This window comes from Echinops telfairi, unplaced genomic scaffold, assembly GCF_000313985.2.
Source record: "Echinops telfairi isolate 266 unplaced genomic scaffold, ASM31398v2 ScPeMD7_7469;HRSCAF=8507_0, whole genome shotgun sequence".
In the NCBI taxonomy this organism is placed as follows: Eukaryota; Metazoa; Chordata; class Mammalia; order Afrosoricida; family Tenrecidae; genus Echinops; species Echinops telfairi.
In genome coordinates, this window is record NW_022111372.1 from 47200451 (window position 1) to 47214905 (window position 14455).

The following is a 14455-nucleotide window of genomic DNA, read 5'->3' on the forward strand; positions in this document are numbered from 1 at the left end:
TATCTATCTATCTGTATAACTGCTTTATAATTTAACAACTGTGTATTTCTTGTGTTATTTATCTGTCTATCTAAATATATCTTCATAAAATTATCAGCAATCTGGTTTTGTCTCTCTAGAGAACCCAGTCTAACACACACTCCTCCCTTTTACAACTATTTATCGGCTGACTCGGGTCTTCTTCCACTGATAGAACTAGCATAGCCAAACGAGGGGCCGGAGAGGCGGACATGCGCATCCAACTGTCTTTCATCAAGCTAGACACTATCGAGACTTGTAAAAATACTGTGAAACAATGCCGCTCTTTCTGGTAATACTGTATCTTGGACAATAGCATATTTTAATAACTAATAAAAATTATATCTTCATTTCAAACACAGTAAATATTGATGACCCATAGAAACAAAGTCCTGAGACCCAAACATCCCAGAACTGATGAGAAAGGTGTATCCATGTGCAACAGCCAACAGGTGTAAGAGTTTTCTCAAACACTCACTGCTGTGGAGTCGATGCTGACTCCCGGTGACCCTATAGGGCAGGATAGAGCGGTCCCTGTGGGTTTCCAAGACTGTAACTCTTTATGGGAGTAGAAAGCCCCGTCTTTCTCCCCCGGAGCAGCTGGTGGTTTCAAACAGCTGGCCTTGTGGGGAGCAGCCCAACACATAAGCACTATGCCACCAGGGCTCCTGTAAGAATATTTATAGCCGTACTATTCCCAGAAGCCGAGGAAAATGAAAATATCCAGTAAAGAGGATAAAGAAATATTAAGTGCAATCTTGTTATAATTCACAATTAAAACCTTATAACCCAATGGCAAAAAATCCAAGGCTCTTCTTAGAAGAAGCAAATTCGCTTTCCCACCTCTGAGCTCCGGCCCAGGACTGCCCTACCCAAGCAGTCATCTTCCTCCGATGGTGGATGCACGGTACAAGCACATGGGCATGCCCAGGCGCGCACCTGCCTTTTTCATTACTACACGGATCTCCACATGCGACAGAAACTACCCAATCTACATTTTTCTCTCGACCATGGATTTAGTGACCATATCATATTTTTTTAACAGAGGCATAACATTCCATTTATGGATGTAATATAATTTTTAATTCAGTCTTCAGAATGTATAAGGTAATTTGCTCGTGATCTTTGGCAATAATATACAATGTGTATCCGTAATATCTTTGTACATACACAACTTTGTGTACCTGGGTCTGTGTGATACATTATCAGGTAAAGTTGCAATAAGATGCCTTTAAAGTGTTGATGCCAATGCCAAGCCGGCCAGCAAAGTGGCTGGGACCTCCCTGGCCTCAGCAGTATATGTAAAGGCCTGTTTCCCTACACTCTGATCCCAAGAGTGGGCTAATTTTCCAACTATTTTATGTTTGCGTATCTGGGAGGTGCTAGCCAATTTAATTTGCACCACTCACTGTGGTTTTTTTTTTTTTTTTAGGCGTGAGGGGAAAAGATAACATATATCCAGCTCTGGTTTGGAGTTTATGGGTAAACTTTTAAAATACCAAGCACCCTGCTAAGCAGGCTCAGAGAAGCGGACGAGGTCATGAAATCCGGCGTCTGGGGCGGGAAACTGCTCTAGGGGACTAAGGCGTGGTGGTTACCTTTTAACGTTCACGAGCAGCGCGCACCAGCCCGCGCTTCCGACAGTGGCCGCTGGAGGGCACCTGCATCCACTGAAACGTACGGGGAGGGGACCAGAGCGCCTGCCTGGGCGCGCTCTCCACTAGCCTTCCTATCCAGGGCCATTGGCTGACTGGGCTCTCACAGCAGGCATCTCGGTTCCTCTCATACCTTGACAGCCCCGCCGGGTAGATGATGGAGCTGGGCACTTCCTACCGGCCCAGCTACCCTGGCACTCAGGGTCTGATGCAGTCTGTGAGCTGTAGTGGTAATGGCAGAATCCCTCCATGCCCACCCCAATTTAGGTCCCTCCAAAGCCTGCCCAGCTGATGCGCTCTGGGTCTCCCACCCCTACTCTGACCCCCATCTCCGAGAGACCAGTGAGTGGGAGTCACTGCTGCGACAGCCTACCTGTGTGCTCGCTAGAGGGTCCTTGTTCACAAAAGCCTGGACAAATTCCTCAGGCCCGATGTGTCGCAGCCGCTCCTGCAAAGGGATGGGGGGAAAGGAGCCTGTGCTGGGGACCCAGCACTCCCCAGGGGGCCTGTTGTCACCTGCCCTTCATTCTAAGGCTCAGGGTATGGGGTGGCACAAAGCTCCCCTCTCTGATGGAAGCAGCCTTTCCTTGCTCCCCCCCAGCCCGATACCAGCCACAGTGCCTGGCACCTGGAGAATGAATGGCCCCACAATGAGGGCTTGCTGGGCATAACACCCAGAGCCTGCTCCTTCCAAGGAGGGCTGATGGCTAACAGCCTGGGGTCTGGAGTCAGAATTAAAGCCTGGCTCTTCCCCCACTGCTGTGCTAATTCAGCTACTCACTTAACCTCTCTGGGCCTTGGTTTCCACATCCCTGTCAATGATGGCACTTATCCAGCAGGGTAGGGAGCCCTGCTGGTTCAGTGGTTACATGTTGGGCTGCTAACCTCAAGGTCAGCCATTTAAAACCACCTGCCACTCTCTGCAAGAGAACGATGGGTTTCTCCTCCCATGCGGAGCGCTACTCCGTCCTGTAGGGTCTCTGTGAGTCAGAATTGACTGGACAGCGTTGAATGTTTAGTTTAGCTGGCAGGGTGGGTGGAGGATGAAGTGAGATAGGGCATGTGGGTGCTGAGTAGAGCCCGGAGGCAGCAGGGGTGCCAGAAATGGTGGAGGTTTAACATGCCCACTCCCAGCCTCCCCTAAACCTTCTACACCCCAAAGCGGCTCAATGTATGGGGGGAGGAGGCCAGGGACCGTCCTTACACTCAGGAAGGGCTGCTCGGGGTCAGTTCTGAAGGCTGGGGCAAGGCTACTGTGTCTGGGGGAGTCGCTGCTGGGGAAACCAAGGCCCAGATGGAGAAGGCCATTATCTTGGGGACCACCGTGCAGGTGGTGCCACAGCCAGTCACGTCCTTCCCCTGCTCCTTGCCCAGGACAAAGTGAGACACTGTTCTGAGCCGAGAGTCATCTGGGCTGCCCTGCTGTGAGGGGCCCAAGCTCCAGGTTACTCTGAGAGGAGGGCTCTGGGCCAGCTGAGGGGATGAGGGAGTGCCTTGCCGACTCACCAGCTCCACGTGGGTCAGCTGCTGGGCCAGCACGTAGGGGTCACTGCAGAGGCCCAGGAGCTCCCGGTGGATGGAGGCCGGCGGTTTGGTGCGGTAGGAGATGGGCTTGTCGGCGCCCACCAGGCCTTCCGGGTTCTGGTGCAGAGCTGCCAGCTTCTGGTGCAGGGCCTGCAGGAGCTGGTGTAGCCTCTTCCGGGAGGCCTAGGCAGCGGGCAGCAGGGGAAGACAGGTGGTCAGGTTGAAGACCCATCTCTGCCTTTCTCAGGATGGACTATCAAGTGTGTACGGTCTGCCACCACCCTCTCACCCCTACCCCCACCAGGACTCAATCCCAGGCAGGTTGGCCATGGGGGCCAAGGTCAAGGCCAGTTGAGAAGGTCCCAGGGTTATGGTGGGAGCAGAAGACTAAACATGGAGAGTCTGGAGCTATCGGGGTGGGGTGGGGGTGGGGTGGCCATGCAGGGAGCCGGGGGAGGGAGCAAGAAGAGGGCCACAAGGAAAGAACCAGCCCTGGGCCAGCTGGCCTTGTGCTCGCTTAGAGCCTTCCTACCCCAAGCCTCACTGCCATGGGATTTGCCCCATGTCACTCTGGGTCCTGAGCCCTGGCGGTGATGACCTGCTGTGCTCCTCTGTTTATTCCTGCAGCTCTGGCACAGGGCGGGCACCACCGGGCATCACTCCCTACACCAGCCAGTCAGCTTGGCTCCAGTTCCCTGCTGAGGGCTGTGTCCTGGGCTGGGGGGTGCCCAACTTTCCCCTCCCAAGAAGACTTGCTGCCCCCACTCCCAGAATGGCTTTGTCAAGGAATGTGCCAATCAAATCAGTCAACTGGGCTGATGAGGTGAGAAGTCCACATATCCCCACAGATTTTCTGGTCCATAACCACCGAATAGGCCTCCTGTGTCCACCAGACTGTGGCAAATGGCCCCACTAGAACTGGTCTCAATGCTAAGTGAGCCCAGGGGCTGGCCTGGCACTGGGGGAGGCTGGAGGAGTGGAGGCTCGGAGCCTGGAGTCGCAGCAAAGACAAGGAGTCTGTTGGACAGAGCCTGGAGGACTTAGGCTATCCCGGCATGGGACTAGTTAGCATTCTCAGGTAATTTAGACAGCAAAGGAGTATTTTCCTTTATGTAGGTGGGGCACCTGGCCGGCAGGGCAGAGTGTAGCTTCCCTGGCAGGGCTCACGGGCAGATGGTTGATGCCCAGGGGTTGTTAGTGCCCACTGCTCTGGTAAGGGCAGAGCTCCCAGGGCACAGAGCAGGGCAGGAGGCTGTCAGTGGACAGTCCCAGAGGAAAGGCTCCCATTGATTAGCTGGGGTAGTGTGGGTAAACTGAGGCCCGTTTCTCTGCTCTGTCACCCACAGAAGTGATGGCCCTTCTCTGTGCTGTGCATTCCAGAGTGTGGTCAGGACGCTGCCTTCTGGGTGGACTGCAGGAAGGTGGTGAATGAGGTCCGGCCATAGCCAGGCTGGGCAGTTTGGGCCTGGCACTTCTACTGCCCTCTAGTCACTCACACTCATACCCGCTCACACTCACACTCAGACCCACTCACACTCTGACTCACTCACACTCAGACCCGCTCACACTCAGACCCACTCACACTCAGACCCACTCACACTCACTCACACTCAGACACACTCACACTCAGACCCACTCACACTCATACCCGCTCACACTCAGACCCACTCACACTGTCACTCACACTCATAGTCACTCACACCCAGACCCACTCACACTCATAGTAACTCACACTCATACCCATTCACACTCAGAGCCACTTACACTGTCATTCATACTCATAGCCACTCACACTCAGCCACACACACTCATACCCACTCACACTCATAGTCACTCACACTCAGACCCACTCACACTCAGCCACTCACACTCATACCCACTCACACTTAGTTGCTCCCACTCATTGTCCACCATCTCAGAGAGGGCCACACATGCTGTCGTCTTTCCTCACCTCCCACTCAGCCCCAACCACCTCTGCTGGCTCCCTCAGCAAACAGACTCACTGTTACCCCACGACCTCCTGTCCTTAAACCAGTTTCAGGTTGCCGGTGTGTGTGTGTGTGGTGTGTGTGTTGACCCTCCCTCAGCCTCCTGCTCCTCTTGTCTCTGCCTTCAGGCATGTCTACCTCCTCGCCCAGGACAAGCAGGGGCTCCTCCTGCGCAGGTCCAGTCTTCTCTTCTCGCTCTGCCATGCGCTCCTGGATCTTCCCTTCTGGTGCATGTCCACAGCATCAGTCAGTGTGTGCCGTGAGCCACGCCCACATGTGCATGACCCCTCCCCTCTGCTCTCCAGAGCTTCATGGTTGGTGGTCCACAGGAATCTGCCAGTCCCGGTGGCACTGCAGCCTCGGTGCCTAGAGCCTCTTCCCTGCTTCCGTGAATGGCTGGGCTGCCATCCCACCTGCCGGCTAGAGGTCATCCGGGCACAGCCCTGCTCCCACACCAGCCTTCCATGTGTGGCCCAGGCCTCCTAAATGGCTGCTCCAGACATAACCATTTCTTGTTTGTTGATTCATCCAGACTCTTTCCTGTGATATGAACTTTAACTCGGCTTGTGGGTCCCTGCCTAAACCTGCCGCTTCCCTCTGTACAGGGAACGGGATTTGTTCTTCTCTGCTCTTCACCGCCTTCTTGTTCTCAGGACTTCCTCTAGGATGAGGAGAGGCTGGAAGGTGGCCTGGGAAGTCTCAGACCACCGAGGGCACAGAGTGCTCTTCTGTGAGTCCAGGAGCCCAAGCTAACAGAGCCCAGGGCCAACAGGACACGTGGGCCCTCTTTTGGCCCGTCACACCTCGCCTGTGAGGATGAGGGATCTGGCGCTGTCTTTTCCAGCCTTTCCAGCAAGCCCTCTGCACAGGCCCAAGCACGTGAGCGTGTAGAAGCCATCGGGGCTGGCTCTCCAGATGTCTCTGATTCTCCTGGGCATTTTTAGGTTAGAACTCTCTGGTTCCCTTAAGTTCTTGAACATTCCCCGAGGGCAGGGTTCAGTTTGCACTGGTCAGGTGGCTCTGGAGGCCCTGGTGGTTGGGTTAACCTGTAAGCATGATGTGCACTGGCTCACAGTAAGCAGGATACAGGTGGGCTTTACTTACTGGTCTGTCAGTCAGTAGGCACAAGCCACCTCCCATGTTCCTCACTGATTGCTCTGTGCCCCCACCAGGTTGTCTCTGGTGTTGACCTGTCACCTCTGCCTTCAGAGGGGGCCTGGGAAGGTCGTCATGTGGTCAGTCCAGAAGACAGAGGGCCTGAGCAAGTGGAAGGGTAACATCTGTCCACTGGGAGGAGCCTTTCCTCTCCACCCTCCCCACATTGGGGGCTGCCGAAGCTGCAACCTCTGGGCCTTCTGGGGGCTCCTGCGGCCTCACTCAGCCTTAGCCATGGTCTCCCTAAGCTGTAGCCACCAACTCCAACGTCCTGGGAGCCCCTTCAAGGTTGGGCATCCTGGGCCTCCTGCCCAGCACAGGGCAGCCCCCAACAGGGTCTCAACACAGGGGCTAGTTACTGGGCAGCCTCCTGGGAGTCCCCAGAACCCACAGTTATGAAGAACACCCTTCTCAGCTTCAGGGCAGTGGTGTTTTGCTGAGGACGGTGAGGAAATGGCAGGAGACACAGGAGGAATGAGGGGCTGCTTTTCACTGCTGGCTGATGGGAAAGCCTAAGCAAGGGGAGCCCAGGCCCTGAGCGGTCCCCTTGTTCTAGCCACCCCTATAAGGGAGGAAAATAGAGGTTTAGAGGTCAAGGGAGAAAGACAGGGCTTTCTCTTCCTATGAACAGTTCCAGTCTTGGACACCCACAGGGCAGCTCTACCCCTACAGGGCAGGGGTCGTTCTATCCTTATCCTATAGGGTTGCTATCAGTCGGTATCGACTTGATGGCAGAGAGTTTTTTTGCTTTAAAGAGCCTGGAGTCCCCACCTCTGAAAGCACCTAAGCTCACCTCAGAGCATGGTGCATGGTACTTTCTATCATTTGATTCCATCCGTGCATGAGAAGTCTTTTAAAAGTGAATCCTCCCATGATGAGAATCAAAATACATATGGACTAAGGGACCATGCAAATATGAGCCTCCATGACCCTGAGACCGGAAGAACTAGATGGTGCCCAGTCCCCACTGCCAAGTGTTCTGCAAGGCATCACATTAGGAGGTCCTGGATTGAGTGGGAGGGTAATATGGAATAAAACCCCAAATCATAAAAGAGACCAGGTTTGTCAGGTAGAGCCTGGCAGGACCTCTAAGACTATACCCTTGGCCAGCCGCCAGTTGTGGGATGGAACTCACCCCCATATAAAAGTACCCCACCATTTCAGATCAAAAGGCCAGCATTTCTCCAAGGACAACATGTCGAGAGCTAGGAAAGATGGACACGGGAAATGTAGGGCAGACGTGGGAGACACCATGGTACATTGAGGCGAGTGCCCGGATGAACGGAAACAAGATGAGTGTGAGCTGTTGGACATAAAAACCTGATGATCTGGCCTGTGACCTCTAACCTTACTCACACACAGGCTAATCCTCCCATCCCGAGCCGACCAAATTCACTGCCATCGAGCCGACGCCGACTCTCTTCCCATAAAGCATTGGAAACCCACAGGGGCAGGTCTGCCCTGTCCTATAGGGTCGTGATAAGGTCTCTCATACATGCCAAAGTATGTTCAGAACAAAAGCTGCAACATGGGCTCTGACTCAAGACAATCTGGATGAGGGAGGCGATGGGAGGGAAGCTGTGTGGGGGGACCAGGGGGCACAGAAGCAAGCTTGGCCACGTGGACACTGGGGGAAGCTGGGTGTCGGGTGCACAGGAGTTCACGAGTGCCATTCTTTCTCCTTTTGTGTATGTGTGAAATTTTCCAGAGTGAAAGTCATCCCCATATGCATGAGATTTGGGAAATATTTGGTCCTGAATATAGCTTCCTTTGACCCAAGTGCTCACCATGTGCGCGGCCGTGAATGGAGCATGTGTGCGGCTCCAGGGCCTCCTCGCTGCCACGCTGTGCTGCACAAGCGGGCACCATCCCCCTCCACTGACAGCGAAGTGGGCGTTCGAGAGGTGGAGCACCATGCACAAAGTCACACGAGTGTGGTTCTGATCTTTGGCCTAGCCTGTGAGGGTTTGAGTTTCTGTGCCTTGCCCCCAGCTCCTGTGGTGGTGAAGGGTGTCCTGCTCAGGCCTGGGATGGAGGGAGGAACCGGAAGGATGCCAGTCATCAGGGTAGGAAAACCTGCTCCCAAAGAGTGTCCTTTGGGGAACAGGTGCTTTCTGTGGAAGAGTGACTGGGGGATAATGAAGCCAGGGGGGAGCACCCCTGGCCTGTCCCTGGAATCTCTAGGTGGAGAGGGATCCAGGGAACCCCATTCCATGCCAGCCCTGCAACATGCCTGCGTGGCTCACAAGGGAAGGGAGAGGAAAGGTCTGAGTAGTTCGTTTCTGCTCTGAAAACCCAAGCCTGGAGGAGAAGTGCTCTCCTGAAGCCCACCCACACAACCCAGTGGGATCTTGTTTCTTTCATCGGGTAAGAAGATTTCTCAACGCAGCAGGATGACAAGCCTGAGGGATTCTCAGGGGCTCTGTGTGGAGCCCTGGCTTCCTGGAGGGAAACTGCCCAGGACTTACACACTGCCCTTCTCCAGGGCAACCAGGTCAGCAGTGTCTCTCTGAGTGTCCAAGGCATGTCAAGGAAGGGTAACCACGCATCTCCACTCACCCTTCCATTCATTCATTCCTCCCCCACCTACCCATTCATCTACCCACCCACCACCCACCAACACTATCCACATCTCATCCATGTTCCCTCCCACCCACCAACCCACCCATCCATCTACTCATCCATCCATCCATTCATCCATCGACCAATTCATCTTCCTAACCATCATCTATTCATCCACCCATCCACCTATCTACTTCCCACCTACCCTAGACACTCTCCCTCCCACCAACAACCATCCATCTATCCGCTCCCCATCCATACATCCATCTACCTACCCCCATCTATCCAGAATTTTTTCCTTTGGCCCTCCTCCTTTTTTCCTGTCAATCTTTCAATATCCACTTATTTATAAATCCACCTACTTACCCAATTACCTAAACATCTATACCACCCTGTTCCGTGTCCAACACAGTAGCCCACTGAAGTACAGTGAAATTTCTGAGCATGGCTCTTCTACCCAGGTATCTGCAACCCTCACCTAATGACTATGCAAATAGGGGGTGTGAAACACTGGTAGAAGGGACTGATCAGTTGTCATTGCCATTGCCCTGTGTCTCAGAGGGCCACTTCAGATGCAGAAGCAGGGAGAATTCCCAGGCCATCAGGGAAAGGAGGCCCCACTGGTCCATCTTTGAGAACCCTGCCTAAAGTGGTGGAGGGTGAGACCAAGGTGGAGGCAAGTAGACCATGAGACAGAGCTGGCGGAAGAGCAGCCCTGAGACCACGAGACTGTGAAGCAGAGCAGCAGGTGGGCTTCCCAACCTTGGAACAAGGCCGAGGCCAAGGGACTATGTGGCCGAGGGCCTGAGGACCAGAGAGAGACTTGGGGACCAATGAGTGTATCTTTGCTGTTTACACATCCTGGCTGTGGTCACCTGTTAACTTCCCAATAAACCAAAAAAACCCAAACTCACTGCCATTGAGTCAATGCCAACTCGCAGTGACCTTATAGGACAGGGTAGAATGGCCCCGGGGAGTTTCTGAGGTTGTAGCTCTTTACTGGGGTAGAAAGTCCCATCTTTCTCCCTTGGAGCTGCTGGTGGTTTTGAACTGCTGACCTTGTAGTTAAATACTATGCCACCAGGGCTCCTTTAACTTCCCTAATGACCTCCCTTCACCACCAGTCTTGTCTGTGAGTTCTGTGTGGACATCGCAACAAGTGGTCCAACCCAGCCGAGGAGTAGGGTGTGGTGAGAGGAAAGGTCCATGTCAGAATAGGGCGCAGGAAGAGGGAGGGTGGATGTATGTCTGGCTTCTCTCTTGGGCTAGTGTGAAGCTGGATTCTTCTCCCTGTGTGGCCAGAGGAAGCCAGATACAGCCTCCACGCCAGCCAGTGGCATGGAATGCCCCACCCCTTTCCCTGTCTCATCCATCCAGTCAACAAGCCTTCCCTGACACTGGTCCATCCTGGGTCCGAAGTCAGGGGTTGGGATCTGGAGATAAGTCAGGCGATGCCGGGGAGGTGGGTGGGGGGTGAGGAGGAGGAGCTGCCCTTCATATCCCGGAGCCCTCAGAAGATCTCAGCCATTTACCTGTCAAGTGAAATGACCCCATGGCAGAGCCTCCCTCTCCGGGCCGGACGGTATGACTTCCTGTTACCCAGCCTGCCTTGGCAATTTTCCTTTAGGGAGATGACATGCGCCCCATAATGCCCTCTCCTTTCAGACAAAGCACCATCAGTGCTGGCCACGGGACCATCCTGGGGATCCTGAGCAGCCTGCTCCTTCTGAGCAAACCCAGAGCCCTCCCTCCCCTCTGGGGGTCTTCCCATCATCCTGGGAGGTGGGGAATTCTCATCCCTTCATTCCCAAGGGCAGTGAGGCTTGGAGACCCTAGGTGCTTCCCAAGAGTGGAGTAGGGCCCAGGGCTCAGGGCACCTCACGACCCGGAATACCCTCTGGCTCCCAAGCCACCAGCTTCTAAGTGCAGGTCCAGGAGTCACTTTGCCCCTGTGCTGTGGGTTTAGCTGGACAGAGCCCTCGCCACCTCTGCCCCAACTTTGCAAGGTTAACAGGAGCTCAGGCCCTGGGGTCCGCCAGGTTCGCAGAGCACCTGTGAACACAGGGTGGAAGTCATTCCTGACGTTGTCATTGCAGTTCCTAATGACAGACAAGAGCATTGACTGTTCCTAATGACAGACAAGACACCAGCCCTGGACATGGTGTGGAGCCTCTGTGGTATAAAGTTGCAGGATGTGGGCCCTGCCAGGCCCTCCCTGTGGTCTGCAGACCACTGGGGCTACCCATGTGACTGCAGAGCCCACTTGTGGGTTTTGCCTTGCCCACTGTCTGATGCCAATGATGAGAGGGCCAGGAGAGCAGGCCTAAGACCCTGGCCAGGCCTCAGCTCCGGAACTCATGGGGCAAGTCGCCTTGGGCAATTGCCTCCAGGTCGTGGTGGGCCAGAAAGGGGTTGAATTGGGGACGGGGACTGCACTGTGCAGCGTGGGCAGGGAAGGATTCCGAGGGCGGGCCAGGGAACAGGCTTAGACCCTGGCAAAGAAGGTGCAGAGAGAGTGCACTGGTATCTCACCTCATCACAGGGAGCGATGCGACCCACCACGTCCTTCATGTGCCCGATGGCCGCCTCCTCCTGGAAGTCCCGAGGGAAGGTCTCTGTCCACTCAGCCAACAACTGGAGCAGTTTGGGGGCAAACTTCCGGACCCGGGCCTGCAAAGCAAGACGATGGGTGCCTGCACTCGGTGAAGGGTGCTCAGAAGATAGGGCCACATTGACTGTGGGGACCCCAGTCTGGGCTGCTTCTGGTGTGTTAGTGGTGGCTGTGGCTGAGAAGGGCAAGGGACACTGCAAGTAGTAGTGGTGGGGGACAGACAGACATTTTGGGGTGGGTCACCTCCTGTTTTTACTTCCTCAGGTCCCCTTTCTATGGTGACGGACCCTCAATTTTCCCAGGGGGTTAAACAGTAAGAACTCGCCAACCCTGGGGGCTCTGGAGCAAATGGCCTAACTTCACGGCTCCAGCATGGGCCTAGGCTCAGGGCGGGCCAATCAGAGACCGCACACCTCCATTGTGAATAGTGATTGGCTCGCACATGAGCACGTGACCTAAAGCATCGACCAATGCTCTATTGAGGAAGGGGTGTGCACTTCCCTGAGTTATCAAAAGTGAGCCTGGCGTTCCAGAAGCCAGGTGGCCACCAGGACGCCGAAGGGAGAACGTGGCCCCCTGTCATCCCCCATTCCCCACTTCTCTCCCCCACCCCACCCCCCAATAAGAGCAGCCCGGGGGAAGATCCAGAGGAGGATCCGGAAGGAGAACGACTCCATTTGAATGATCTGAGCCCCTGGAACCTGAAGTTCCAGGAGCCACCTGCTCTCTTGGCCTTGGGCATCCTTCACTGTAGTTGTGGAGCCCACAGGCCCTGGTGAATCGAGTCTCAGCTCCGCAGGGTCGGGGCAGGGACAGTGGGACAATCAGAGGAATGGATGATGGGAAGTCTGGGCAAACAGCAGAGGCGGGAAGGATGGAGAGCAGTGTGCTGGAGGAAGGGAGCCTGGCAGAGGCTGCAGGGCTTCCCGGGAGGCTCCCACAAGGCATGGAGAACGTGCAGTTCGAGGGACCTGTCTCTTTGGCTCCGTGATTCAGACAAGTGGGAGACCCTTGGTCTCTGGTACCTGATCAGGAGAATGGGGCCACTCACTGCCGCCCTGAGAGGTTGAAGGCAGCAGGGTGCGACAGGAGAGTGCTGGCCCCAGCTGGGCTCACTCACAGCCCCTGCCCGGCCCAGCCCCTCACCTTGTCCAGCACAGGCTTGTCCAGCTGCTGCTGCTCGATGCACAGGTGGCAGACACGGGCCAGGAGCTCCCGGGGCTCGATGAAGAGGCGGGAACTCAGCAGGAAGGTGAATATGTAGGCTTTCTGGGCGGACAGGTGGAAAAGGGGCCGCATGCTCATGAGGGTAGTGGGGGTGGACATACCTCCCAGCATGTACTCTTGGTCCCCTCGGCCAGCCCTGGTCCTGGCATCTCCCCATGCCTGGCAGCTCACCCACCTCGGGGTAGTAGTCGGCTGTGGGCACCAGGTGCTGGATCAGGGTGTCCAAAGAGGCAGAGGATGGAGCTCCATCCAAGAGGGGCTGCTCGGCCTGCTCGCCATGGGTGGGCTCGGTGGGGGGCTGTCCAAGGCTGCCTGGGGTGACCATATCGGGGGCATTCAGTGTCCGGGGCATGCCTGCCTGCAATGGCAAGGGCAACTGAGACAGGCAGAGCCAGGGCCTGCTGGTCCCCGGAAGCTCCTGACTGGGCAGGCCTTGCCCCCCACAGGCACTTCTGTGGCCACCTGACCTTAGGAATCACATCCCAGAAGTTCTTCGCGTTCCCCTCCTCAGCCCACACCCACAGCCCAGCATCAGTTCTCCATCCCCTTACAGCCCCTCAACTCCTGGCCCAGGAGTCATCTCGTCTTTACTTTTGACCCTAGCCATTAACAAGACCAGCTCTATTAGCCCCAGCTCCCCTGCCCTGCTGGCTTCAAGGGTGGGCCGGGCCCAAACTGGGCAAGCTCCATCCTAGAATCTGTGTGCCACTTGGGAGCCCTCTGTCCACGAGAGCCCCTGAGCTGTTGGAGCCATCTTATCCCAAAGAAGGGACATGAACGCGCACCCATCGCCCACAACACTGTGTGAGTTGGCTTTCCCTCGGGTGCAACAACAACGGCTACCCCTGTGCGTTTGTTGGATAAATAAATGGCAATCTGAAAATCAATAAGCAAACAAACAAACAAAAAACCAAGATTGCCCCCCTGCAGCCTTTGGGGTTCCCTCTTTGTGGCTAGGACCTCCAGGTCTGTCCAGTCTCAACTCCCGTCACTCTTCATCACACGCTCTTGGCATGTGCCGTTGGGGTTAGTGGCCGTGAGCCAGCTCTGACCCATGGGGACCCATGGAGGACAGAAAATGCTGCTGGTCCCGGGTCGTCTGCATGGCGATGGTGGGCTGGCCGCCACTGTGTGTTTCGAGTACCTCTGACTTAGGGGGCTCGTCTCATTTCCCAGCACCATGTTGGACGGTATTTCATTGTGACTCGGTGGCCATGGGTTTGGAGTTTTTTCCTATTTTACCAAGCATGATGTCCTTCCCGAGGGGTTGGTCCCTCTCGATAATGTCCAAAGTAAGTTAGACAGAGTTTTGCTACCCTCTCTTTCAGGTTCATTCTAGCTGTGATTCGTCCAAGACAGATTTCTTCAGTTTTCTGGCAGTCGAATCTGTTTTCCTTATCAACACCCTCATTTAAATGTAGCAATTCTCCTTCGGTTTTCCTTTTCCATTGTCCAGTTTTCTCATGCATATGGGTGATTGGAAATCGCATGGCTTGGGTCAGGTACACCTTGGTCCTTAACGTGACATCTGTGCGTTGTAGGAGGTCTTCTGTAGCAGATTTGCCCGATGGATGACATCTTTTTACTTTTTGACTGCTACTCCTGTGAGAGACAACTACCTGGAGAACCACATGGAAAAGATCCAGGCTCATCCCCATTCCAAAGAAACGTGGCCTAACAGAATGCAGAAATCATCGAACCATTTTTACACACAG

General features: G+C 54.9%; 1 protein-coding gene across 1 annotated transcript in view; it reads right to left on the minus strand.

Moving 5' to 3' along the window:
- Nucleotides 1–13099, minus strand: part of RASGEF1C (RasGEF domain family member 1C) — a 38524-nt gene extending 25425 nt beyond the window's left edge. The window contains exons 1-5 of the mRNA XM_004696846.4: nucleotides 12916–13099; nucleotides 12660–12782; nucleotides 11435–11572; nucleotides 3180–3380; nucleotides 2047–2121 (exon numbers count right to left, since the gene is read on the minus strand). Of these exons, the coding sequence (XP_004696903.1) occupies nucleotides 2047–2121; nucleotides 3180–3380; nucleotides 11435–11572; nucleotides 12660–12782; nucleotides 12916–13092 (714 nt within the window). The 5' untranslated portion in view covers nucleotides 13093–13099. The remainder of the gene's footprint in view (nucleotides 1–2046; nucleotides 2122–3179; nucleotides 3381–11434; nucleotides 11573–12659; nucleotides 12783–12915) is intronic.
- Between the last annotated feature and the right edge of the window lie 1356 nt (nucleotides 13100–14455).